At 34.9% G+C, this 25,941-nt stretch overlaps 2 protein-coding genes across 3 annotated transcripts in view; one reads left to right on the top strand and one right to left on the bottom strand.

Moving 5' to 3' along the window:
• The window catches only part of l(2)10685 (5-methylcytosine rRNA methyltransferase l(2)10685), an 86,087-nt gene extending 80,373 nt beyond the window's left edge, over positions 1-5,714 (top strand). For both annotated transcript variants that reach the window (XM_089249347.1, XM_089249348.1), the window contains one exon: positions 5,428-5,714. In XM_089249347.1, the coding sequence (XP_089105473.1) occupies positions 5,428-5,704 (277 nt within the window). In that variant the 3' untranslated portion in view covers positions 5,705-5,714. The remainder of the gene's footprint in view (positions 1-5,427) is intronic.
• Positions 5,715-8,750: 3,036 nt separating this feature from the next.
• The window catches only part of Polr1A (RNA polymerase I subunit RpI1), a 553,279-nt gene continuing 536,088 nt past the window's right edge, over positions 8,751-25,941 (bottom strand). The window contains exons 29-32 of the mRNA XM_089249700.1: positions 17,741-17,908; positions 11,664-11,774; positions 11,296-11,488; positions 8,751-8,938 (exon numbers count right to left, since the gene is read on the bottom strand). Of these exons, the coding sequence (XP_089105826.1) occupies positions 8,808-8,938; positions 11,296-11,488; positions 11,664-11,774; positions 17,741-17,908 (603 nt within the window). The 3' untranslated portion in view covers positions 8,751-8,807. The remainder of the gene's footprint in view (positions 8,939-11,295; positions 11,489-11,663; positions 11,775-17,740; positions 17,909-25,941) is intronic.

Consider the following 25,941-nt stretch of genomic DNA (forward strand, 5'->3'; position numbering starts at 1 on the left):
GAAAAAGACTCCGCGGCCTTCCCCGGTAAATTTCCCATGAACCTTGTAAGCACCAACGTGGCGGCTTTTTTCCGCGCCAATCAATCGCCGTTTTGCGGCGGTCAATTCAAGATGGCTGACAAAGGGCACATAAAATTACAAAAAAATATATAATTTATAATATGAATCAACCTAATATGCAAAAATCGATAGAAATATATCGGGAAATACGGAAAATTAGGATAAAATGAACACAAAAATCGAATCAACGACCAGTGCCGTCTTAAGGCATGGGCCCACCCGGGGGCCTCAAGCGAAGAGGGGCCTCACAAAAATGAGATCTGGTTGAAATTTTCGAGAATGTTTGGTAGGGCCTCCGAAAAAACAATTGGCCTGGGGCCCATGATACTCTTAAGACGGCCCTGTCAACGACATACGGGGTTTATAAATGCAGTTGATACAGAGTTTATGGATGCTGCTGTCAGGGTTACCTATTTTAGCGTGAAAAAAAGTCGCCACGTTAGCTCAGACTCCTCCCGTAATTTTCAACGAACAAAAACAGTGAATTTGCCCCCCCCCCACCCGAGGCTCCCGATTTACCATGGCCATAATACGATATTTTTTTCTGGAGGGGAAACATAATTTTACTGCCCCTTGACTGTGAAATTCGATAATTTTGCAAATAAATTTGATTGCCTTTTCTTAAATATACCATTCCATCAAAAATGCCATTCGAGGCATTGCCCCCCCCCCCCCAGTTTTGGATCCGATCACGGTATGTAGCAACCCGGGCGCAAGTACGAACGAAAATTTACTATTGCCGGGGCCGGTATCCATTTTTTTAACGGAAAAAGAGTAAACTCGGCACCCTTCCTCGTTCAACACCCATGGAACCAGACCCCGCCCTCTCCTATTGCGGTCATAACAAAGACTCGAGACAAACTTTTTAATAACTTTCGAGGTCTAAAAAGGGGATTGTTTTACACAACACCGATATTAATCCAACAATCGGTATCGTGAAGATGCTCTGAAGGCTTTGGTTCTACGGGAAGGGAGCTAACGATCGTAGTTCAATGAAGGGAGAGAGAAAATTAGCGACCTTGAACCTTTAAAGTCCTTCCTTGAAGAAAAGAAAAACACCGAACTAAACTGCTTTCCCCCCCCCCCCATCAAATGATGCAAGTCTCAATTATGATCTTGCTGAAGACAGAATGCAGAATGTGCTCCATAAAGTAGCCTACTCCAGGGTTAGCAAATTTTTCTTATGATAACACAATTCCCATTTGAGCTAAATATTTTAGTTTAAGCATCATAGAGCTTTTTTTTCTCAAAGTTTATGAAATATATCCGAAAGTATGCTTTAATCCTTTAAAATGTCATAAGAAAAAAATAACAAAAGGTTTAAGGATAGTAAACTTGTATTTTTCATGTATAAATGAAATAAATGGTTGTACAAAATCAATTCCAGGGCAAAAAATATGCCATGCCTGTAGGGACAGTGAATATAAACAACAATAAATTAGGTGAAGAAACTGAATACTGTGAAGAGATGAACAGTGATAGTAATGTAGAGAAGTAACTTGGAAAAATGTCAATTATTAAACAAGAAGCACTTGAAGAAATAAATTCATCTCTACAAAACATAGAAGAGTCACCAATTAAACTTCATAGGGTAGCTCCACAGTGCAAGTCAAACAATGCCAAAAGAAAAGTTGAATCTGCTTGCAACACTTTAAAATCAAATGTTTGTAAAGTTTTTGAAAAATTACCAGAAAATGAATCTCAAAGCACATTTAATGAAGATATTAAACAGAAAGCAAATGATATGATTATTTTGATAAAGTTAATTAGAAATAAGACTCAATTTAACCATCACAACAAGGGGAAAACTGTAAATTTTAACTCTGGCCCCTGCTTTAAGAAAGGGGAACAAGGAAAAAAATCTGAAGAGTTCAATGTCACTGAATATGCTGTGCGAAAAGCAGGAGAGCTTTTGTAAATGAAAAAGCAAAGGTGAGCCATTGTGTTTTTATTATAAAAAGAATCAAATTAAATTTCAACAATTTTTTTGCAATCTAATTTGTTAATGCAAAGGTTTAAATTTTCTTTCCTAGTCATAATCTACATTTTTTTGTGAGCATTTTAGTGGAAATTTCATTTGAATGTATTGAAAATCTGCAAAGTTATGATATATTTTCACAAATAATATTGCTTGAATGGGGTTAGCCTAAGAGACGTCATTTGTGAGGTTAGAAAACATTTTTTTTCTCAAAAAGTTTTTAAGATATGTACATCAAACTTTGCATGGTCAACAAGCATGGTAGAAGCATTAAACAAAAAATAATGATTGGAGGCCGGGATGATGGGTTGCATTTCAGTATCTAGTTGAATGATTTGAAATCGGAACGATCCAGTTTTATTTCGATGAATTTTGTGTTGCAAGCCAGAATAAACATATTAGCGGTCAAAAAACCATTATTTTTTTTCTCCAGTATTTTACTTCATATATTTAGGAGAAATTTAAAATAAAAGTTGTTTTGGTTACTGCTGTGCTTCTGGTCTAAAAATAAGTTTGAAAAATTGTATTTTTTCTAATGAAAAATTCCACAAAAACAAAGTTTACATAATTTTTTTGCATGCAAATTTCAAATGTAAGTGTATGAATTATTTTTATTCATATTTTGTATGTTTTTGTGAACACTTTAGTGAAAATTTCACTTGAATATACTGAAAATTGAAAAAGTTATGATTTATTTTCTCCAAACAATGCCGCTTAAAAATTGAGTCTCGGAAAAGTCATCTGCATCAGTTTTTGATAAATTTCAACATTTTTTTTCTCAAAAAGTTTTAGAGATATGCAAATAATATTTCACACGGTTAATAAGGATGGTAAATGCAACAAATAAAAAAAAATCATTGAAATCTGAGACTATGGGTGTCATTTTGGCATTTTGCCGGGTGATTTGAAATGTAATGACCCGTGTGTAAGGTAAAGTCTTTCCAGTTCATGGTCAGTTCCTTGGCCAGAAGACCACCTCGAAAAATCTGACACATATCGTACAGTATAAAAAGTACCGTAATTTCGCAATACACACATTAGACAGTTCCATTTTAATTACTCACAATTTCTGAAATGAGGGTTTCAGCTCGAAAGGGAAAAAAATTTCATTTTGGAAAATGAAAAAAAGAAAAACTCCATGATTTAACATCTTGAAACCAGTTATGTGGTGACAAAGAAAAACAGTTCAGTTTTCATACATCCCATTTGACCAAATGGGACATGTCAGGATTGTACTTACAACCTAGGTTATTTTTTTGGGTACAGTTATTAATCACTCATTGTTATCAGAAATTATAAATATTAATTATATCACATGAAGCGGAATGTATTGTATAAAAATTGATAATATTGTATCAGTTGCCTATAAAGAGATCGAAACAGTTTAATGATTGAAGGATTTAATCTAGAAGAACTGCAGGAGACTGGCATTTTGTTAGTGATAGCCTGGGGTGTAACCAATAGTATAGAAATGTAGAACAAATGAAAGATTTCCCGATTTTCACAAAGAAAAATTTGTCCCGCAATGCTCTATTGGTGAGAAAATAAACTTTCAAGTCAATATATCGCTGTATTTGTCTTTTTATTATTTACTAGCTGATACCCGGCGAAGTTGCCCGCCACATAAAAAATTTATATAAGTATTATTTTTTAATCAAAAAAAATTCTGCATCAATTAAGAAAAAATTACTTTTACTTTTAAATATTTTAATTAAAATATTCAGGCAATCGCTTGTGAATACACAATATTTTTTTGTTTTTCCATCTGGTGTGTAGATGTACAAATTTTTGGGATTACTAACACGCCAACAGGCGACGAAAAGCTGGCCGTGAGAAATACAGGGCTCAAGTAGGTTGATACCTGCCACTGCTAACGACTGGCCTTGCGCTTTGTTGATTGTCATGGCAAAAGTTGAACGAATTGGGAACTGTTATCGCTTTAAAGTGAATGACATTTCTTCAGTGATAATTGGAATACGTGGAATGAAGACGTCTTCTCCTTTGGCACATCCAGTTAGAATCGTTGCTTCAATGATGCAATTTCTTCATGGTAATTGATTTCATGGTCTCTGTGTCTCCAAATTTCTAGGTGCTCTGACTTTGAGGGTCAAGTTGTATGGTGACATACCCGGAATATTAAGAGAGTTCAGAAATTCTGCAGGATACAGAAATGTCTGCGCTGAGTCTGTGACAGTGTCAACCGATTTTAAGATGTGGAGTCTCCCGGAATAATTTTTAGGATTTTTTCGTTGATCTTGTTCACACTGTCATTTTTCTATGCCGGAATCGCTCTCTCACAAAGCCGCTCATGGTTTCGGTGATTTTGTTCAATGTTTGGGAAGACTGTCTGCGAGTTCTTGAACTGAGTTTAGCAACTGGCAAAATCCATTTGGGAACGTAATCAGTCCAGTGCTTCGGTCTACGGAAATTCTTCCATTGCCAAGTTTGATCAACTGACGTGAAAATGATTGCAGTGCCGAGTCATTTTGCAGTTGAACTCGCTTGTTGGTGGATAATGATGATTTTTAACTTTGTGCCAGAGTGTTGATGATTTGAGGCAAGCATTGAGTTCATCAGCTGGCATTAAACATTTTTATTCCCAATTTTGTCATCGTAGTTGTTGTTCTCTGTTGTTAGCGACGTCATACGTCCAGCTTGTGCAGCGAATATTATTCAAACGCCTTTTAAGCATTAAAAAGCTTTAAATTGAAACTGTACCTCTACGATGGGCGGTTGATGAGATAAAGGCCACATTAGCACTTATAAGATACCCTGTATATAGACTAGCAGAAATACCCGGTGCTCTTCCCGGGTTTTCTTCAATTCCTGGGAGGATTGGAAAAGTTACAAACCGTTATAAAGGAATAAACTGTCATAATAACAGAGTTAAAGGTGTGACAAACCATTGTAAAAGCATATATACAAGTCTGAAACACATTGTTGGAAACCATGGTAACCAAAGTAAACGTTCTGAAAGTAATTGTTGAGGCCCCAAAACCATTGTTGCCAGACAGTTTTTCGTCCATTTAGGGCATTTGCCCAGCTCTGACGGACTTTTAAAGTAGCCTACGGTTCAATCCTACTTGGTATATATGCAAAACTGTAGATTTGTATAAAGAACATACATACTTTCACATTTATATATAAGATTACATTCTTTTTGTTCAGACTGCACATCAAGTAAATATTACCTGTAGTGAATTGTAAATGCCTACTGTTTATTGGAATGTGTGCCAAACATTTTGAATTTTAGTATTTGTGTTAAAAGTGGGGGAAAGTTACACAATATAGATATTAGCTTCAATATATTTCTCGTCAATGTTGTTTTGATAATTCACAAAATGGTAATGATATTGTTCTTTATATTTGTATAATATTTGTTATTTTAGTAATGCTCTGAAAGCTTTGAAACCTGGAGGTTCACTGGTATATTCTACATGTACTTTGTCTCCCATGCAAAATGATGGAGTTGTTCATATGGCCCTGAACAAACTGTGCAATGATAGTAGCTATGAATTTGTTGTGAAGGATCTGACTAAAATATTTTATGTCTTGAAAGAAATGTTCAAATTCAGCGAAACCTGTAAATATGGACAACTGGTGGTACCCTTCTTGCCTTTGAATTATGGGCCAATGTACATATGTAAAATATGTAGAATAAAATAGTTCATTTTAAGTGATGAAATTTCATTTTTTGATTATTATTATTCTCAATTATTTATTCTTATTTCACACACACAACGTTTAAAATACTTTTTCCCCCCTTCAATATTGAGTGATTGATTCACGATTGATTCATTCAAGATAGATACAGCCTGGAAAAAAACTAAATTTTTTTAATGATTGTGAGCTTTTTATTACGAGATTCAAATTTGTTACAATCCACTGAATAGGGATCCAAACTACATCATCAAACTTTACGAGGAAATTTCCTACATGTGTAAGCATAAGAGGGTTGTCAGATTAAGAGATTTCAATTTTTTGGGTATTGATTGGGAGAAAATATTGGCTAGAGATGAATATGAGTACTCAATAATTTACTTCTCACAAAGTTCACAGGATCATGTTGAACATTTTTCAGCGGGGGGATGAGTTTTCTAGTGATCATTTTGTCATTAGTTTTCTTCGTAACTTTTCTTCGGGTAAAGCTGATAGCAGAAGAGAATGGTTCTCTTTTTTTAAACCCATTTTGGTCTTCAGAGAAAGGATAGTGGGAGTTATTGCAGTAAGTTAATGGGAAAAATTTAAGGCGAAACCTTCCTCTGTCTTGCATGACATCAAACTTTTTCTCATGAAAAGCACGTTTATCACACCCCCTCTGGTTCAAGGAAAAACACGAGTAATTTTTATCTTGAAAACAAGAGGGCGTTTAGAGTATATATAAAAGTGGAGTGGGTGACCTGGCATCATACTGAAAAAAGGACATTGAAGGTGATTAGGAAGTTGAATCTAGGTTGGCAGATAACACTGGCTTTGACCCAAAATCATTTTTTTGATATGCAATAATGGATGTAAGGAGATAGTTGGCCCCCTATCGAAAGGAGGGTAGAGAGCAATGTAGGCATGTGTGGTGCGTTTGATGACTTTCTTGCATCAGTTTTTAATAGGGAAGGTGATATTCAAAGTATGGGTGTTTCATAGCATTATAAAGTCCTTGACAATATTCAAATAGAAGTCCCCTAAAATGTTCTAAAAAAATGTATGCAAGCAAAACACATACTAGGACTAGATATTTATCCCAGGGTCCTTAGAGAATGTGCTAATAAACTGTTGGGGAACAGTTACACAGATTTGTGTTGCTGAGAATGTTGTCCCAAGGGATTGGAAGCTTGCTGATTATCCAATATTTAAAAAGTATAGTACAGTAGCTGTGTTGAATTCTCGTCCAGTGAATTTGACGCACTCTCAAAAATTTTGGAAATTATTATTCAAATGCAATTGGAAAAATAGATAAGACAAGAATAACATGTCAGAAAACCAGCATGAGTTTAAGAAAGGGAAGTCACATGTAACCAACCTCCTTTGTTTCTATGATCACGCGACTAAGCCTTTGGGAAACTAAGGCTAAGGCAAAAAATGTTGATATATTTTATCTTGATTTCCAGAAAGCATTCAATCAGGTAAACTCTTAAAGGGTTTACATGAGATTGGGGCAACTTGTTGAATTGGATGGAATCATGGTTGCTGCGAGATAGGTCATAACAGGTTATATGATGAACTGGGAATTTTCTGATTGAACAGGCGTCACAAGTGAAGTCCCTCAAGACAGTGTCTTTGGGCCCATCCTTTTCTCATTTTTTATAAACTCAGGATATCGATGGGATTATTAGCAAATTTGCAGATGACAAAGCTAATGAAGGCAGTCAAGAATCCAAACCATAAGGAGAGGTTCCAGACGAACCGGAATATGATTGTGACATTGATAAGTGTATGGTCACTCACATAGACTTGTCCCTCTATGTAGGTAGGTATGGTCTCCAAAACTTTACAGCATAACCCATTCCAGGACGAATCAAGCCTCAGAAAGGCAGAGTGTGAAGGCACTTTTATAAGAATGAAACTGAACATTCTATCTGATTTTTTAACCACTGTTGAACAATGTTCAGAAAATCCAAGCCGCTCGTCAATGAGAATTGCTAAATCGGTGTCCCTGGTTGCATCCGGGATAGTAATACCATTCAACTTGTAAGTGAAACATGGGTTATTTGAGTAAACCAAAATGAGTGACCATGCGCTGGTCGCTCTCCTGTAAAAAATTTTTTTGTAGCATGGTGCCATTTACTTCCCACACACACACACATATATACAGGGTGTCCTGTAAGTGCTAGCACAGCCTTTTCTCATCGTCTGCAGCAGTTGTGAGAGTGGAAATACAGTGTGTCACAAAATAAAAAGTGTAAATTTTTATGTGTTCCCTATGAGCTCAAGAACCCAACTAGAAAGTTGTTGCCCACTCTCTTCTCTGATGACATCAAAAAAAAATATTTCAGTTTTCCAAGTGCAATACTCACAGATATTCAAATTCAAAAAATAGGAAATTTGAGAAAGAACAGCATTAAATGTGGGTAGAACGGTTTTTATGCTGTTTGATAACTGCATTCTAATGTTGATTCCTGACACTGACTATTGAATAATCACTGACAATTAATGCATATAGATGATTTCAAATTAGATTAAAAATTAGCAATCATTCAATCAGCATGACAGGACGTTCAGTACACCAATCAACATTGTAATGAATCTTTATACAAGTAATTAAATATTTTAATTGATTGCCATCTTGTAATTTTGACAATTTATTTTTATAATTGAATATTTATTGCATAAAAGATGTTCTAGAGGTACACATGTCCGTGAGGAAAATTGCAGATATCCTCACAAAGTGGTGTGGTCTGGGTACCTTCTGGCTACATAGTTTTCAAAGAAAAAGGAAAAACCAAACCAGTTACCTCTTTAAATACCATTTATTTGAGAATTAAAAACTCAGATGAGCAGTTAAGTAAAATCTACTGTATTTCATTTCAAAATATGCTGCCACACAACCACAAGGAACTCTGTTTTTGTTGATGGATGAGATTTTTGAATACATGACGATTACATGTGTTATCTGATCACAAAGGTGCAGTTTAGCAATCATTTTTTCCCCAGTAGAATACTATAGAAAATTGTCAGAATTCAAGCATTGCATAACATATAAAATTGAAAAAAGAACTGACATATATTTCTCATTTATTGAAAAGAAAAATTTCCATAAATTTACATGTCGATTTTAGGTTTGCACCACAGTTTTAGAGTTTGTGTTTTGCATTTTAAGCCACAAATCAAAGATGCCTGTTCCACTGGAAACTAACTTTCCAACAATAATTCGTGATGATGGTGACCTCAGTTGTTCTACTGATCCTGCAAACATAGAAGTATTAAAGTCATGATGCACTAGAATGATCAAAATTTAAATAAAAATAAGATATAACTTTATAAATATACAGTGATTCGCCTATGTAACTATACTCAAGGAACCAAAGAAACACGTCATTATAAAGGAATATAATCGCGTTGTAGATTGTGATATCATTATATAAGAGTTTCACTGTATATTTATTACTTCTATAACTGATTACAGTAATACCCTGTACAGCAGTGTTTTCTCAAAGAGTTCGTTGCAGCTTCTATGGGAGCATCATCGTGTGCTGGAGATATAGTTCAATCCCTATACCCGATCTCGAAGTCACCAAAGAAATCACTTTCGTTATCACAAAATTTTGTTATAAAGGAATTTCTGATTTTATGAACTTTAACATTCGTTATAACAATTTTTTTGTAGCAGACTTTGAATCCAAAGAAACAATGTATTTATGTTCTAGATAATAAAAATAAGATATAAAGAATTTCTCATTTTGTAATATTGGAATTTGCAACACATTGTTCTTATGCAAACTTATTTAAGGATTAGAAAACATTTCCGTTACAACGAGCTTTTCGCTATAGCAATATTTGTTCAAATGGGATTCAACAGTATTCATTTGTGCGCTTTTGAAATTGGTTTTTAATTAACTAAATTCAGAGGTGACAGGTTGTTGCTACAGCAACTAGAAAATCATTATTGGCATCTAAAATTTTGTAAACGCGATTGCTAAATTTGAGTAAATTTCTAGATTGCAGTCTAATAGTAACACAGAAGTTTGTGACTTTGTTGCGCAATATATTTCAACAGGGGAAAAGTAAAAGAAACATTATTTAGAACAGTTTTTCTTGGGCAAATACCATGCTTGGCTTCTAAGAAATTTGGCTATCACCTAAATATTTTTATGATTTGTCAAGCCCTGGTTAAAATATCAACTAAACTATTATGGAGAGCAGAGGGAGGCAAAAGTTAGGGAACCACTGCTGTACAGTAATTTGTCCCAAGACCAATGACGTAAGTCAAAGTAAATTTTACCACTCGTGAAAATAAGCTGTTGTACTACCGACAGATTTCTGCTCGATGTTGGTAGTTGGGCAGGGTTGAGAATTTACCAGGACGTGGTAAGAACAATTAGTATCTATGTATTGATAATCAATGCAGTTGTTTTTGATAAGGCACTTAACACATTACAGACCAGTTTTTTATTACAAAGGTCACTCACATACGGCTACGTATAAGTGTAAAAACATGAGTTATCTCGTGACTGGTTAACAGCGTGTTAATAACAGTAACCATTTAATAAATAAACTAATAATTATTAGTATACTGTGTATATACAGCATGCATTGGGAAGCTCCTTTATCCTGGGGGTTAACCATCTACTTGCCCTCAGCAAGCATTCTATCCTTTAATCTGCAAAGTAGCCTGCGAACACTCATTATCAACGATAAAAGGGAAGTTTTTGCAACGATATCCTTCAAGAACGATAATGTGGATCATGTGGAAAAGACAATTTTGAATGAGAACTAAAACCCTCTCATTCAGCAGCAATGGTGATGCGGGCGAGTGTTAGTGGATGATTATTTCAATTTGGAAATTTCTGTAGATGCAATGTCTGACAAAGAATTTGTACGATTGAATTGTGTATTGCAACAGTGTATTGAATGGCAATTGACCAATGTATAATGAAAATTACACCTTTCAGCAAATTTCCAAAATGCAACTGGAGCCTTATTTCCAAGTTGCTTAAGAAATCAAAAGAAAAGAAATAAAAAATAAATTACAATAAAAAAAGTATTACAAAATAAATTACTTAAAAGTTTAGTCATAGCATTATCACTCAGTGCAAATGAAAACTCGTTGCTGAGCAAAGAAATATGAATTTTTTTTAAAGAAATTCTCTAGCATTTATTTGTTTACTTTATCATTTTTTCTGCTGTAATACATATTTAAAGAAAGCACCTTGTAAACGGGTGAACACAAATGATCAAAATTGGGGGAGGGGGGTAGAGATTTTCTTCCACAGAAATTCGAGTTACTTACAGAAAGCATTTTAAATTAACGGGAATAAAAAAATATAGTGCAAAAAAAATTTTCTCTAGGTTTTTTTACAAAATATTTTCATTTTTGATTGTTTTTGGGGTGCTCCTCCCCATTTTAAAATGGATACCAAATGTTGACATCCCCACAGAAATTTATTTTTTTTTGGATTCAGCCACTTTTCTAAGTAAAGGTTAGATTCTAGAAGTCACAGTTCAAAAATCACTTAAGAGAAAATATGCAAATTGGAGAGAAGAAAAAAAACACTCCTCTTTAACACAGAAAAATATGCATCTTTACACATCACACACCATACCTGATAAAGCAGCAGACTGCAAAAAATTCATAGTGGTTTCAAACGACATCTGTTGGAGGGGAGAAGCACTATTTGACATTCCTATTCGATTACAAGGTTTGTAAGTCCCATCAAATGTCATGTAATCAGAAATCAGGAGTAAATGCCGAGGATCTACTTCGATTCCATAAGTTGCAAAAACATTCTTTATTTCCTAATGATGAATTTTAATGTGAATTAATGTCATATGATTTCTCTATATTATAGCTATTCAAACTAATAGCGATAGATTAATGCTGATTAAAATACTAATAAAAGAACAGACGATAATGAAAGTGCTGTGATGTACATACAAATGCAATACATAAATACAATAAAATATGATATACCTTCACGATGACTCTTGAAGCAGCTTCAATACCATAAATTTTTGAGATGGCATGGATATCATTGCTGTATACTTGTTGCATGTCCAGGATGTCATCATACTTGAAAATTTCCTGACAAAAATTATAATAATGCAATGAAAGATTTAGAGGATTATAAAGTTTCAGATTATTTTTTATTATTACCTTCTAACTGTATTCCTCGGATTAGTCGGCATGTCGTAAAACTCGCGGGGGGGGGGGGAAGGAGATACCAGTTTCCTCAATATTAGAGGTCTTGTCCATTCATTGCCAGGAAAAGCGAGGTTCAATAATAATCTCAGAATAAATTAAAAAGACTGATATGAATTGTTAATAAAAACAATATATATATATATACATGTGCAAATCGGACTGAAATAATGATAATCAATTAATATGAAATACAGTAGAACCTCCCATTAAAGAACTCTTTCTGATCCCCGATTCCATGGAATAGGGCTAGCCACGTTAGTAAACACTTTGGATGATAGTGGACAGTAAAATCAGGCAAACTCTAAATAATCAATTTTGGGTTATTAACCGAGAATTTACCATATTTACCATGCGTCTATATCATTTTCATTGATATAAGTGCGTGCACTAACATAAAACACCGTCAAGAGCTGAATTTTCCTGTCGATCAAAATTAATTCAATCAGTAACAGTCACTTGGGCCAGATAATTTCATTTCTACCTCAGAATCATTTTCCAGAGAGTAACACAAAAAAGTTTTTGAAGATTTCACGCTATGTAAACCCTTACCCAATCCAGAGCTGTTAACTTTCTGGATTTAGTCAGGCAATGTCAGATTTCTCTAGGTTTACAGGGCATCCAGGTTATATACATATTCATATTGTCAGTTTTAAATTATTATGATAACACAGAAAGAATGAAAACTTCAAAATAATTAAGAAAATAAATATAGCTTTTGCTTTTTTTCCACTGTTTTTTCCTTTAGAAAGCAACCCTCATACCCATTTCATGAAAAAACTCTTGCAATATTGCAACACCTGAAATCCATGTGTGATAGCCTGTATGAATGATGAATAAAGGCATCCAAACACAGTGGACCCTTCACTTTGAAAGCATTTTTTATATGTCTTTGATCATAAAGTGGCTGATATTCAATCACCACATTTTCTCTTTATGATACTATACAACTGTATTTCATAGTGAAAATTACGGGAAATTGGGATCTATATACAAGAAAATAAGGGACATCGAAATTTGTGGTCAAAGTTGCTTTTTTCCCACAAAGTTTCTTATAAAATTTATTGCTGAAAATGAGTGCTACTATAAATCTTGTTTCATTAAAATGATTTCACCGAAAAAACGTAAAACATAACAGAAATGCCCACAAACAATAATAAAATAGCACCAAATAGTAAGACACCAAATGATAACAAAAAATATGACAGTTTCATAAAATATGGGTAATATGGTCATCTTACGTCTTACTATCCTATTTTGGTGCTTATAATGGCCATAGATTTTTTTTTAACATTCACATGGTTCGTACGGTCCTTGAAAACCTTGGAAAAAAAAGTTAATTTTCAAGGCCTTGAAAATCCATAAGAGTCCTTGAAAAAGAAATTTTTTTTAAGAATTCTGTGAGAGTCCTTGAAAAATTTGTGTTTTCTGAAATAGTTTTCGCCACTTTTTTTTTTACTCCGTAAGTGACGTCCTTAAAAAAGTGCAAAGCACAGGCCTTAGTAGCCAATAACCCTGGATAATTGGATTTAAAGCACGTTTTCCCCCATTATTATAAAGCCAGGTTTTCTTAGGAGCAGGTTTTCTGTGCCGCGTGCAAAGTGAATCGCCCAGCGTGACACGCTGTCCACTCACCAATAATAAGAATACAAGTTCGACTGTTTTCCTAGAGAACGCAACAAGCCTCATGGCAGTGTTTTACGTCGGGCATGATTGGCCGACTGCTTCTGGAGGAGTCAAATGCGTTTCATTTTTGTTTTCTTTCACTTCCCTTCATCGAGCTCTATGCTTCCCTTCAAACCGGGGCATGCAGATGACAGAGTAGCTGATGCGCCATGGTAGGAATACACAAATGCGTAGTGTGATTACGTAACACATTTCTGCGAAATGATCCAGTTCGCTTCATGCGCGGCACCAAAAACCTATGTTGGAATGTTTCCCCCCCCCCCTTTTATTCGTGCACGGAGAATATCTGTGCACATGGACCCGCTCGGCCCGAAGCAATATGTAAATTGCCGGTGATGTGCTCTCACCCTCATGGGAGCTCGGCTTTATACTGTATTCCACGTGTATGTCGAGATTGTTTTTTTTTTCCCTGAGATCGCCGCGGTTGTTATTTGTCGGCTGTTTTATTTATTTTTTTTATGATCGTAAATGATCTTGTTTTTTTTCCTTGCAACTTTTATGGGATAAAAGCTAGAGTTCAAACTGAACTTTCAATCATTGTTTTTTTCCTTCAGCTCAGTCGGCAAGCTCTGGCCCCCAACAACCAATACCTCCTTCTAGAGTAGAAGTCCTTCTGCTCTAGAAGGTATTGCAACAACCCACTTCTAGGAAAACCCGCTTTATGGTAGCATGTATCCCGTGATCGTATGTAGACGTATTTGGAGTCATTAGAAGTCATTCAACTTTTGTACTAGGTATTTTTTCTGGAGGACTTGAGAAATCAATATCTTAGAAAAAAAAGTTTCATAATTTTTGCCGAAATAATTTCAGCCTTTCGGTCCGTAAGTGAGCAAAGCTTCCTCTGATTACTGTCAACCATAGGCGGAGATAGACTTGGAAGTCTGGGGGGGGGGGCACGATGATGATATTAATTCATATACAGGGTGATTATAAAAAAGCTATCCCGACACGTGGGCCCCTAACTATCATACCATTCACAGAAACTGAATGAAATTTTGGCATAAGGTATTTTGATGTATGCGCTCAAGAATGATATGGAAAACAACAGTGTCACTCTAACAGTTACAGTGAGAAAATTTCGAAAATATCAAATGGCAACACCAAGTTTTTTGTATTGGAATGTGATCTCCATTGTGAAAAACCCTAAATAGCGTTCGAACGGCAACTGTAGCATGAAAATCACCGGCAGTAGATAGGCTAAAAGTGAGGACAACCAATAAGGACAGAGAAGCAGCATAAAATAAAGCATTTTATTGTGTTTCACAAATTTTCCACATGACCTTGTGGAGGACTAATCAGGCTGGGATCTCAGCCGAAGAAACGGTGTGACGAATGAAACAAACATTAATGCTCTGGTGCACGGCAAAGTCCTTTTTACTTTTTCCTTGCCTAGCTCCAGGGATTTTCATGCTACAGGTGCCATTCCAATGCTATTTAGTGTTTTTCAGTATGGAGATCGCATTCCAATACAAGTGTTGCCATTTGATATTTTCGAAATTTTCTCACTGTAACCGTAACTGTTAGAGTGACACTGTTGTTTTCCATATCATTCTTGAGCGCATACCTCAAAATACCTTATGCCAAAATTTCATTCAGTTTCTGTGAATGGTATGATAGTTAGGGGCCCATATGTCGGGATAGTTTTTTTATAATCACCCCGTATGCATATATACATTAGATCAGTCAACTTCACCTTTCACGCTGCCCCCCCCCTCCACTGTATCTCCGCCCATATAATTTCAGCCTTTCGCTTCCTCTGATTACTGTCAACTATAGGCGGAGATTGACTTGGAAGGCTGGGGGGGGGGGGGGGACACGATGATGATGTCAATTCATATATGCATATATACATTAGATCAGTCAACTTCACATCCCCCCCCCCCGTATCTCCGCCCATGCTGTCTAAGGTTGTATAAGATTCTTTAAAGAAAGAAAACAAAAAATGAGTAACAAGTGTGTGTACTTTTAATTACTTGTGGCTGAAAAATCCCTTCTATCAAGATTGGTTGCTGAGTGAGCCAGACAAAAATTCTGCACCGAATGCAAGCTGTGCTTCAATGGGTGAATCGGCGCTGAAATCCCTTGACCTTATATTAAAGGAGGGAGTATGAGGCAGGGCCATAACTAGGATTTTTGTATTGTCTTGCCGCCCCCCCCCAATTCCGAATTCGATAATTTTATAACGGTGTTCACCTAAAAATTGCCACCCGGAGCAGTATATCCCCCTAGTTGCCCCCCCCCCCCTGTGCCCTCTAGTACTGGCGCTGGTATGACGTCAGTGGTCTACATCATTCCTTGATTCCTTGGAAGATCACGTGATGGGTTGAATGTCTGCGCATCTCCGTTATTTTCTAATGGCATCCATAGTTGTTTAAAGGAGTTTAAAACAGTAAATGAAAGAAATAAGTTCAGTATTGATGATACAATTCCAAAATTAATGAGAGATAGTTCCAGAATTAATGAAAGAAAAAATTACAGAATTAATGAAAGATAATTCCAAAATTAATGAGAGATAATTCCAAAATTAATAACGCAATAATTCCAGAATTAATAAAGCAATAATTTTAGAATTAATGAAATAATTTTAGAATCAATAAAAGAATTCAGCATTAATGAAAGATAGAATTTCAGCATTAGCGAAAGAAACAAATCCAGAACTGATGAAAGCAATTACAGTAAAACCTCGTTAATGAGTCACTCTTGGGAGAGCAAAAATATGACTTAGTACACAGAGTGACTCGTTAAACAGAATGAGCCATAGCTGTGCGAATTTCTGCCTGAGGACAATTGGGACTTCCAAAAAGTGACCTGGTAAGTGGAATGACGTGTTAACCGGGTGATGCACTAACGAGGTTTCACTGTATTCCAAATGTAATAAAAGAAATAATTCCAGAATTGTTGAAAGAAATAATTCTAGAATTGATGAAAAAATTCCAGAATTAATAAAAGAAATTATTCCAGCATTAACGAAAGAAATTTTTTCAGCATTAATGAAAGAAATAATTTAATCTTTTTCTATCTTTAGAAGAGTTCTTTTTTTCAATCTTTAAAAGAAAATAAGAAAATTAATTGCAATTTTTAGAGACTAAACTACGTTTCAATGAGGAAATTGACAGGCACGAACTGTGTTATTCAATGTGTCATATGTTTTGTATGACATATATGTGTATGTGGCCTCTTTTATTCATTACGGATGATGTGAAATAAAGTAGGTAGAAATGTAATCTCTGAAAGTTTTAATCAAAATTAAATATGCGCCTATTCATGTGAAAAATGCGTTTTTAAAAAATGTCCTTGAATTTTTAAGTTTTACCTTGAAAAGTGCTTGAATAGTCCTTGAATTTTTTTTCGTTGGGAGAGTACAAACCACGATTCACAATTAGATTTACCAGATTTTTAAGTAAATTACAGGATTTTCATAAAGAAGGTATAAGATTTTTATCTTCTGAAGGTTCGCCATCATAGCAGGTCTCCCGATCATGCAACAGGTGATGTGCTTTTCTAAATTATTAATGACTTGATAACTACAACTAAATAATGAATGGGGAAACGTGTAAGTATGAGCACAGTTGGTGCTCGGGCAATGTCATTAAAGCATCAAGATTTTGTCGAATATATCTAGAAAGAGGCACATCTTGTGTGGAATACATTTTTGTGCAGATCGTAAAGTACTAGCTCCTTGTCAAATGCACTCAAAAATAAAAGCATCATTAGATATGAGGCAGTAAAAATTTTCAATTTGATCACAGCCTGTCGTCTTAACAGACAAAAGTTATCCCAGGGACAATGAATTTGGCATGAATGTTTGAGCTTCAGGAAGGACAGAGTATTCAGTACATGACTATTGCGCTGCATTATAAATTTAAAATTATACTGAACTGTAAACAAATATGTTCCACTCGGTACAATTTAGTATTGAAAGCAGTATATAATAGAAACTAATCTACTTCCAAAAAGTTTAAACCTGTATCAACAGACACATCTTAGAAACATGAAGAGATTGGAATGATTACAATAAAATACTAATGCAGGTAATTATCACTCGCAAAAAAGACAAACAGCTATAATATATATAATTACGTCACTAAATAAATTTTATATATTTTTCATAGAGAGAAGAGATTACTTTTTTAAAGAAAATATATGAAATAAAAGTGTCTCACTAAGAAATTGACTCCATCTGTTTTCAACATCTTGGAAGACGTATCCTGAGAATGTGAATTCTTTACGAGGAAAGCTTTCTTGATTCCTGGCACACTGTACAGAACAGAATGTGATGCAACATCTTCAACAATAGAATGTAAATCTAATCTATTGTTTTCCAAATGTAGCTGCAAAACAAAAAAAAGAGAGATAATATCACGGGAGGAAAAACTGATGTTGTATCACAATACAAAACTGCCTTATTCCGACTGTAATGTCCACATAACCTCTTCTTATAATGAAAGTCAAAAATGATCCATGCTTTATTTTAAAAATTTATTCATACAAATATGGGGTAGGACGAGTATGTAATTTTTATACATGTTCTTCCTTTTTGGATGCAGTTGGTCCAGCAGTCCACAAGCTTGCCTATTCTTTCGGAGAATGTTTTCAGCTAGTCACTCAAACATTTATGTACAATTTCCCTTGAATTCTTCTGTAGAAAATTAACGACCTGGTAAAGTATCTTTATACAAATACAACGCCACAACAGGCAAATTGCACAACGAGGTGGCTGACTTAAGAACATCATCGACCCCCGAACCATTTTTTGGAGGCCCTACCTACTACTACTACTACTACTACACCACACATGCACCCCGCCAGCACCCCCCCCCCCCGCGGAACCCCCCAACGAATCGGTACATGCGGAATGTGCGTGTACGTGTAGTGAAACCTGACGTGAAGTTTTTGTTGTTTCTCTGTAATGCTTATGTGTAGTGCTGCCATCTGCCACCAGTTTTTCTAACTATGAGTGAAGTGTTATGATTGAATGATTTATCGTTGTAGGACTGTTGCTCCCTGTAGCGAGACTTTTTAACGGGGAGATCGGCTCGCATTTGCGCCTTGAAGTTGGGAACCACAGAAAACCAACTTCAGCCGATCTTGACAGTATCTTTATTGTAGGCAGAAAATTTCAGCACTTCAAAACTAAAATAAGTGATAGTTCCAATGGTAAGCAGCGTAAGAGCATTTTCACGCAAAAAATTCTGAAAAGTTTTCATGCAACACTTTCGTCCATAATAGGTCTCGTCATATGGTGCTGGTTGTTAGCTACCAAATCACTGTATAATATACACCCTTTTACGTGGTGGAGCACTGTTCCTGTATTGAGCTGTAAGCCTCAGAGAAATTTCAGTCTCTGGCAGGCCAGTCCCCCATTCAAAAAGTCTCTCTGCAGAGAGCAGGTAGACCATCAACATGATACTTACATCAGCTATCTGGCCTTTTTACTTTATAATATGGAAGACAGGTTGTAGCACTACTAAAATACAGTAAAACCTGTCTTTAACGGAAACCTGTCTTCAACAGAAAAAAAACGTGGTCCCGTGATTTCAATGCCAAAATATACATTTAAAAACCTGGATTAAATGGAACCTGTCTAACGTGGAAATGAGAAAGGAAAAATGCACCCTTTAATGGAAAATTTCACACAACACTGAATGTTCGGCGAACAATAGACCAAAGGATCATACAAAATGGTAAAGTGCTCCACCGAAATGTTTTAAGCAATCTATGCTTGCGAATGAGAGTTCATTTCTGCACTTGATACAGTGGTTTTGATAAGGCATATGTAGTAAAGCAGTTTCTTTCTGAAATGGTAACAGATGTTTTCAGAAAAACAGGTTTTTCCACGGGAGAAATCAGTGTAAAGGGTTGAATTTCCAAATGATATGCAGGGCCGGAATTAATTACCAATCCTGACATGACAAATATTGACATCCTAATTAAAAATTTTTGAGGAAGTTATAAAAAGGTAAATGTCATTTTAGAAGAAAAGCAGTGTAGGTCGGAATTTTATACAGATGCTGTCAAAATCTAAATACAATGCTTAGTAATTATAAAAAAAAACGTTGTGACTAATTATCTATTTTATTCTTTATTTAAATTATTTTATCTCTGATTAATTTATTTTTATTTTATTTCAATCACACACGAGATTGTTACACATTATATATTGAAACCTTATTAAGTGGAAACCTGTGTTCAACAGAAAAAAATCTTGGTCCCTTGGTTCTTGACAGGTTTTACTGTACAGAACAAGCATAACTCTGGCAATATGAATAATGAGTTTAAACAGGCCCAAATCAAACAGGGGGGCCCCTTAAACTTTTATAAATTTTTCAATTTTGTCTTTCATTAAAATAAGAAACCCCAAAACATGTTTGAGCTTGGCCATTTGACTTGTTAAGATGGACTTGTTTGCAGTCAGAAGTAAGCTGTCTGCTTATTAGTTATGACCATGTAATGCTTGACAGACAAAGTGAATGTGTAAAGTTATAGTGTTGATCTAGGAGTCTTTGACATGTGTACTACTTGTATTGAAAAAAATATTTATGCGTTTCCTGGAACTCAATGTGCAAACTTGGAGGGGAGGTAGAGAACATTGTTAGGAATCATAATCACATAGGAAAGCATGGTTGGAAATGGGTAGGTGGCACTGTACGTGACCTCTCAAGGTTGACACGTGCGGGTTCCTTATTGTAGACATCGACTGAGTGCAGTCAACATGAATTGTTTCACCAACTATGAGTTGACCGATATTGACTTCATGTATGATCTAGCTAACAGAAATGAACGTGCTGCTGTACGTTTCTATCGGGAAAGATTTCTGATGAGGCGCCTGCCAAATCAAATGTTTGATCTTTGAAAATGTTTGGCAATCCATGTGACATAGATGCCATCTGTGCATCAATGCCAATGGGTGAATTTTCAACAACACCTGTGACGCTTGTAGCTACTACTGAACTGTTTTTTGGGTAATAAAGCACTTTAATACTGCTTTCTATATTGCGTCCTCACTGTCTCTTTATCCCTTGAGGTTGACATTTCTGACCATGCTTTCCTATGCGACGATTCCTAACGATGTTCTCTACCTCCCCTCCAAGTTTGTACATGGAGTTCCAGGTCACCCTATATATGGGTCATTCCCACGAAATTCGACAAAAAATGAAAAAAAGTATCAAAAATAAATATCATGCCACCAAAAAATTCTTAGGGACACTTCTTTACCTCCTGATAAATGAAATATGGTCAGCAGCAAAGTTTGTTCAAAATTAATGGTCGAAAAAATTAATCTAAGTTTAACAATCTTAAAAGATATGCAAATCTGACATGGCATTTTGCCTATTTCACCACTACTGATTTAATATTTGTGATTGACATTAGCATCATGTTCCATCTGTCTTAGTTACTCATCTTCATTCTTTACAAGTGCTGATACTCTGAGCAATTTTTTTTTGTCAAAATAACACTTTTTTTTAAATTTGTGTTTCTCGCTTGGGGTCAACAGATTTCGAACTTGTCTTTGTTTTGCTAGAGCAGGAGAGGCATTCTCAAAGCAAAGTCATCAGATGAAACATTACTGCAGCTTAATGTTGCCATCAAGAAACCTGTTTTTTCTTTCATTTTATCCCGTCAAACTTACGTTCAAACCTTCCTTCTGGTCGCCTAATGCTAGTAGAGAGACATTTTTGTCTCCATTTTTTGTATTTGACAAAAACACAACAAGTACAAACTGAGACAAAAACAAACAAAAAACCCATCATATAAATATTGCAATGTGTTAGTTACATTAAAGGTTTTTGTATACATCGCTGCAAGTGACCAGGCAAAAAGAAACAGTGACAATGAAGAAACAATTTATTAGGTTTCCTGAATGGAAAAGTTTATCACTTTTTTCACGAGTCAGGAAATTCAAAGAGGTTGAGACAAGTTTACAAACAAGTAATAACGAGTCAGTAGGGTCCGGTAGGCAGAGATGAGCAATCGGCGATGATGAGTAGTTGGCAACAAGTATATATATATGTAGGGTGCAGTCTGTGATGAGATCACAGTCCGACTGGAGGTGATGACGACTCTGTAGGGTCTGCTCAGAAGCAACAAGATCGTAGGGTTCAGTCTGGAATGACGGAGTCGTAGAGTCCAGTCAGCTGCAAACAATCTGCAATGAGATTGTAGGGTATGGTCGGCAGAGATGGAAGCGTAGGCTCCCGGTGGTACTGTTAGTCCATCTGATAATCATGAAGCAAGGATGTTCAAGAACAGTAGATAAGTCTAACATAGTAGATCGAGATGAGTCTATCTGAAAACTCAGCATAGGCAACTTCTGGTGGAGGTGGTCCTCAGAAAAGAGAAGCCGTATCTATGTATTTTTCAGAGATCTCAGCAAGGACTTGGCAGATCGCTTCTAGGGATGAAGCACTCGAAAGTCCACCAGTAATGCTCAAGGTCAGTCAATGCACAAATGCAGTGAAGCGAGAAGGAGAACTACGCCTTTTCATACAAGTTAAAGCACTGCAAGCGCCATTTAGGCTAATTTGCATACTAGGAAGGATTTCCCTCTTCACACTGGTACAGCAGTGTAGCAGAAAAATATGTATGTTGACGTGAGGAAAATGCCACTTCTCGGAAGATGTGCAATCTAGGATTATAGATTGTCACAATACACCATTAGGAACATTCACTCTGTGACCCTAAGGAACGTGGGTGTAGGTTTACAAAAAATAATCTATTGTCTCTTAGCACATGGCAACCATCACTCTTTTTTCAAGGATTTTTTTATGTTATTTATTAAAATAATCTTTTAGTTTTTTTTATTTCAATATAAAGTAGCACAGCACAATGAATTAGTTAACAGCATGTTACGTGTACATTTACATTCTATCTTATATTAGTGTAATCACATTACATATACATTTCCCTTCTCCCCCTCCCCATTTTTTTATCAATATATAAAGTTTTAAATACACTCATGTGCAAAATTAATAGAATTTTTTATTTTTTTTAGATAGATATTTCTTTTATTTAAGATTTTTAAACACAGTTACAAAACATTTAGGGGCTAAGCAAGTTTGTGAGCCCACAAAACAATATCCGATACATATCTGTCGCCATAAATAATAACGAGAGAAAAAAAAATATATATATACATATACCACCAAGAAATAAGTGGCAACAGGAATGGAATTGATAAATAAAAAAATTTGGCATTTAGCAGCTTATGCAAGATAAAAGATTACATTACAATATCAAACAGATAATTTAAATCTTCTTGAGTTAACAACCAAGATTTTAAATTGATAAAAAAAGATGTACACGAAGATTGTTCTTTTATTAACTGAGGAAGTAAATTAAATATTTTGGGAGTTAAATAAAGGAAAAATTTTTGGAAACGAGTTTTATTTGGCCTCTGTACCTGTATAGTATGACGTCTAAATTGCATTCCAGACTTATGTAATTTCAGATTGAGATGGCCACTTCTTTTATAAAACATTTTTAAACTTTTGTAAACGTACAAATGTTGTAGAGGGAGTAGTTTCAATTGATTGAAAAGTGGAAATGTATATGCAAGTCTATTTTTACTCAGAATGAGACGGATGAAGGACTTCTGTGTGACAAAAAGTGAGGAAAGATTGCTGAAGTATGTCCCACCCCAACATGTAAAGCCGTAACTCAATCTAGATTCTACTAATGCAAAATGAAGAAGTTTTAAAATGGAATGGGAACATTTATTCCTGATAAAATAAAATTTCCCAATGTTCCGATTTAATTCTACAATCAAATAATTAATATGTGTTTTCAGGATAGTTTTGAATCTAAAAAAAATCCCTAAATACTTAAAAGGTGTCTACTCTATTTACAGCTGTTCACATACAATAAGAGATACAACCCTCTATCACACTATGATATTTCAGGACACCAAAATCATTGAAAGTACCAGAACCAAATAACAGATATTTAGTTTTATATATATTTAATTTTAAATTATTATTTCTAAACCAGATATTTACCGAGTTAAGATCATTTTGCATGTTATTCCTCAAGTTGATTGAAGAGCTTTCAGAGCAAAAGCAGTGATTTTTCCTTTCAAATTAAAGTTGCACAGGCCATTTATGTATATTAGGAATAAAATAGGTCCAGTACTTATTCTTGAGGTACACCAGATGTAATTTGTCTTTTAGTACTCAAAACGGAATATACTTTCACACTTTGAACTCTGTTAGTAAGATGTTTTGAAAAATTTAAGTGGCAAACCCTGAATTCCTGCATATTCTAGTTTTGTTAGAAGAATACTATGATTCACGGTATCAAAAGCTTTGCTGATTTCTAAAAATAATGACACAACTTTACAATTATTGTTATCTGCTATATACGCATTTGAAAGAAAATTAACAAGAGCGTCCTCTGTACTTTTTGCCTTTCTGAATCGAAATTAATTATCATTAAAAAAATTAATGCTGTCAAGACATTTAATTATTCTGGATTTAATTATTTTTTCTATGACCTTTGAGAAGACAGAGTAAAGAAATCGGTCTGTAATTATTAACACTGTTTTTGTCTCCTTTTTTGTGTATTGGAGAAACAATTGCAAGTTTCAGGCACTCTGGAAATTCACCAGTGATAAAACTAAAATTAAAAATAAACGATATAACATCACTTACAATGGTGCAATGCGCTTCAATGTTATGGAATTAATTTTGTCAAATCCTGATGATTTTTTGGAATCTAAAGAATTTATTATACTCAATACTTTATAACTATCCGTAGGGTATACAAAAAAGGATTTCTCAAAAAAATTTAAATTTGAACAATGTAATGAATTACAATTATGAGGAAGATAATCATTGTTACAAAAATTAGAAAAAAAGTCATTAAAACATTCACCAATATCAATTAGATTTGTTATTTCACCAGTTGTTTCAGTAAAAACAGCGTCAATGTGCTGCTATATTTATCTTCACCTAATTGTGTTAATTAAATTCCATTGAGATTTCGAATCAATGTTCCAGACGTGCCAACTTTTGGAATTCAGAAATCCGGAGAATCTTCCGACGGGGGGTACCCCCGGCACTCATAGACTCGATCAAAAAAAAAATCACAACTTTTTTTTTTTCGAAAACATTTTTTTTGAAATAAATTATGAAAAAGTTCCATTGCCACCGCCCCCCCCCCCCCAGCAGAATATAATTCCATGTCAGTCTTTCCATGCAGAATAGAGAAATCACATTTACGTATACTGTTAATAAAACTTAAGTTTCCTTTCGTGGATGCTATCAGTGATTGATAATCTTGAGTATATGAACTCTCAAAAGCTTTATATTTAGCTGTATATAGCTTAAAGTTTTATATTTTCTTTCTGAAGACATATTTAATCAGAGGAAACAATTAAAAAATTTCAAAATACAAAGCTGCTGACAAAAAAACTTGTGTTTACCGCATGGCTGTTAATGGAATACAATAACGATTATACAGGAATTTCGGCAACCAAAGTCATGCCCCTGATAAATGATTGCCGATAAACGCTACTTAAAGTCTTTGCCAGTTGCTTAAATGCGGTCACCAACACTTTTTTATACGGCTGCTCGATGGAAATGACCACGGCTGTCCTCTATGGTTGTTTTCCCTAACGACGACTACTTTCATTGACGTCACGACAACGTGAAAGCTCGCAAAAATCTAATTTTCAGCGAAAATCTGGAGAAATTTTCAAAAATCCGGAGAGTTGGCAGATCTGATGTTAGCTTGAATAAATGCTGCAGTATAATAATCATTCTTATTTTGTTTTATCTCATTGTTCGTATTTCTAAATATTTTGAAATTATATCACAGCTCAATATCAAACGGTTTCTTTTTAATTTCTTTCAGCAATCTCTATGATTAATTTTAATTTTTTCATAAACTTTTTTCGTAACCCAGGGTTTTCTTATATTATTTTATTATACTTTACTCTAGTAGAAGCATCAACACAATTCTTAATTAAATCCAAGAAAGTATTCATTCCCGAGTTTGCAGATTCACAACTGTAAACAGTATCCCCCATAACCATTTTCACAAGATCAATTAATTGATTTTTACCAAGATAGGTAAAGCACCTTGTTTCAGAATTTGAGTCATTGCTGTCATGATCTGTTTCTAAATAAAATAAAGCCATTTTATGATCAGTTATGCACAAATCGAAAAGTACAGTATTTTTTAAATTTAAATTTGTGGATATACAAAAAATATTATCTATGCAAGGTGACATTTCATCGGTTTCTCTAGTTGGAGAATTAATTAACGACTGAAATCCAGATCTTGACATCAAATTCACATCAAGAAAAAATATTTAAGTCTTCAGATCTTAAAATATCAATGTTCACGTCACCGATCAAATACATAT

This window comes from Pholcus phalangioides, unplaced genomic scaffold, assembly GCF_987345545.1.
Source record: "Pholcus phalangioides strain wild (caught in Gottingen) unplaced genomic scaffold, Ppha-v1.0 ptg000022l_1, whole genome shotgun sequence".
Taxonomy (NCBI): Eukaryota; Metazoa; Arthropoda; class Arachnida; order Araneae; family Pholcidae; genus Pholcus; species Pholcus phalangioides.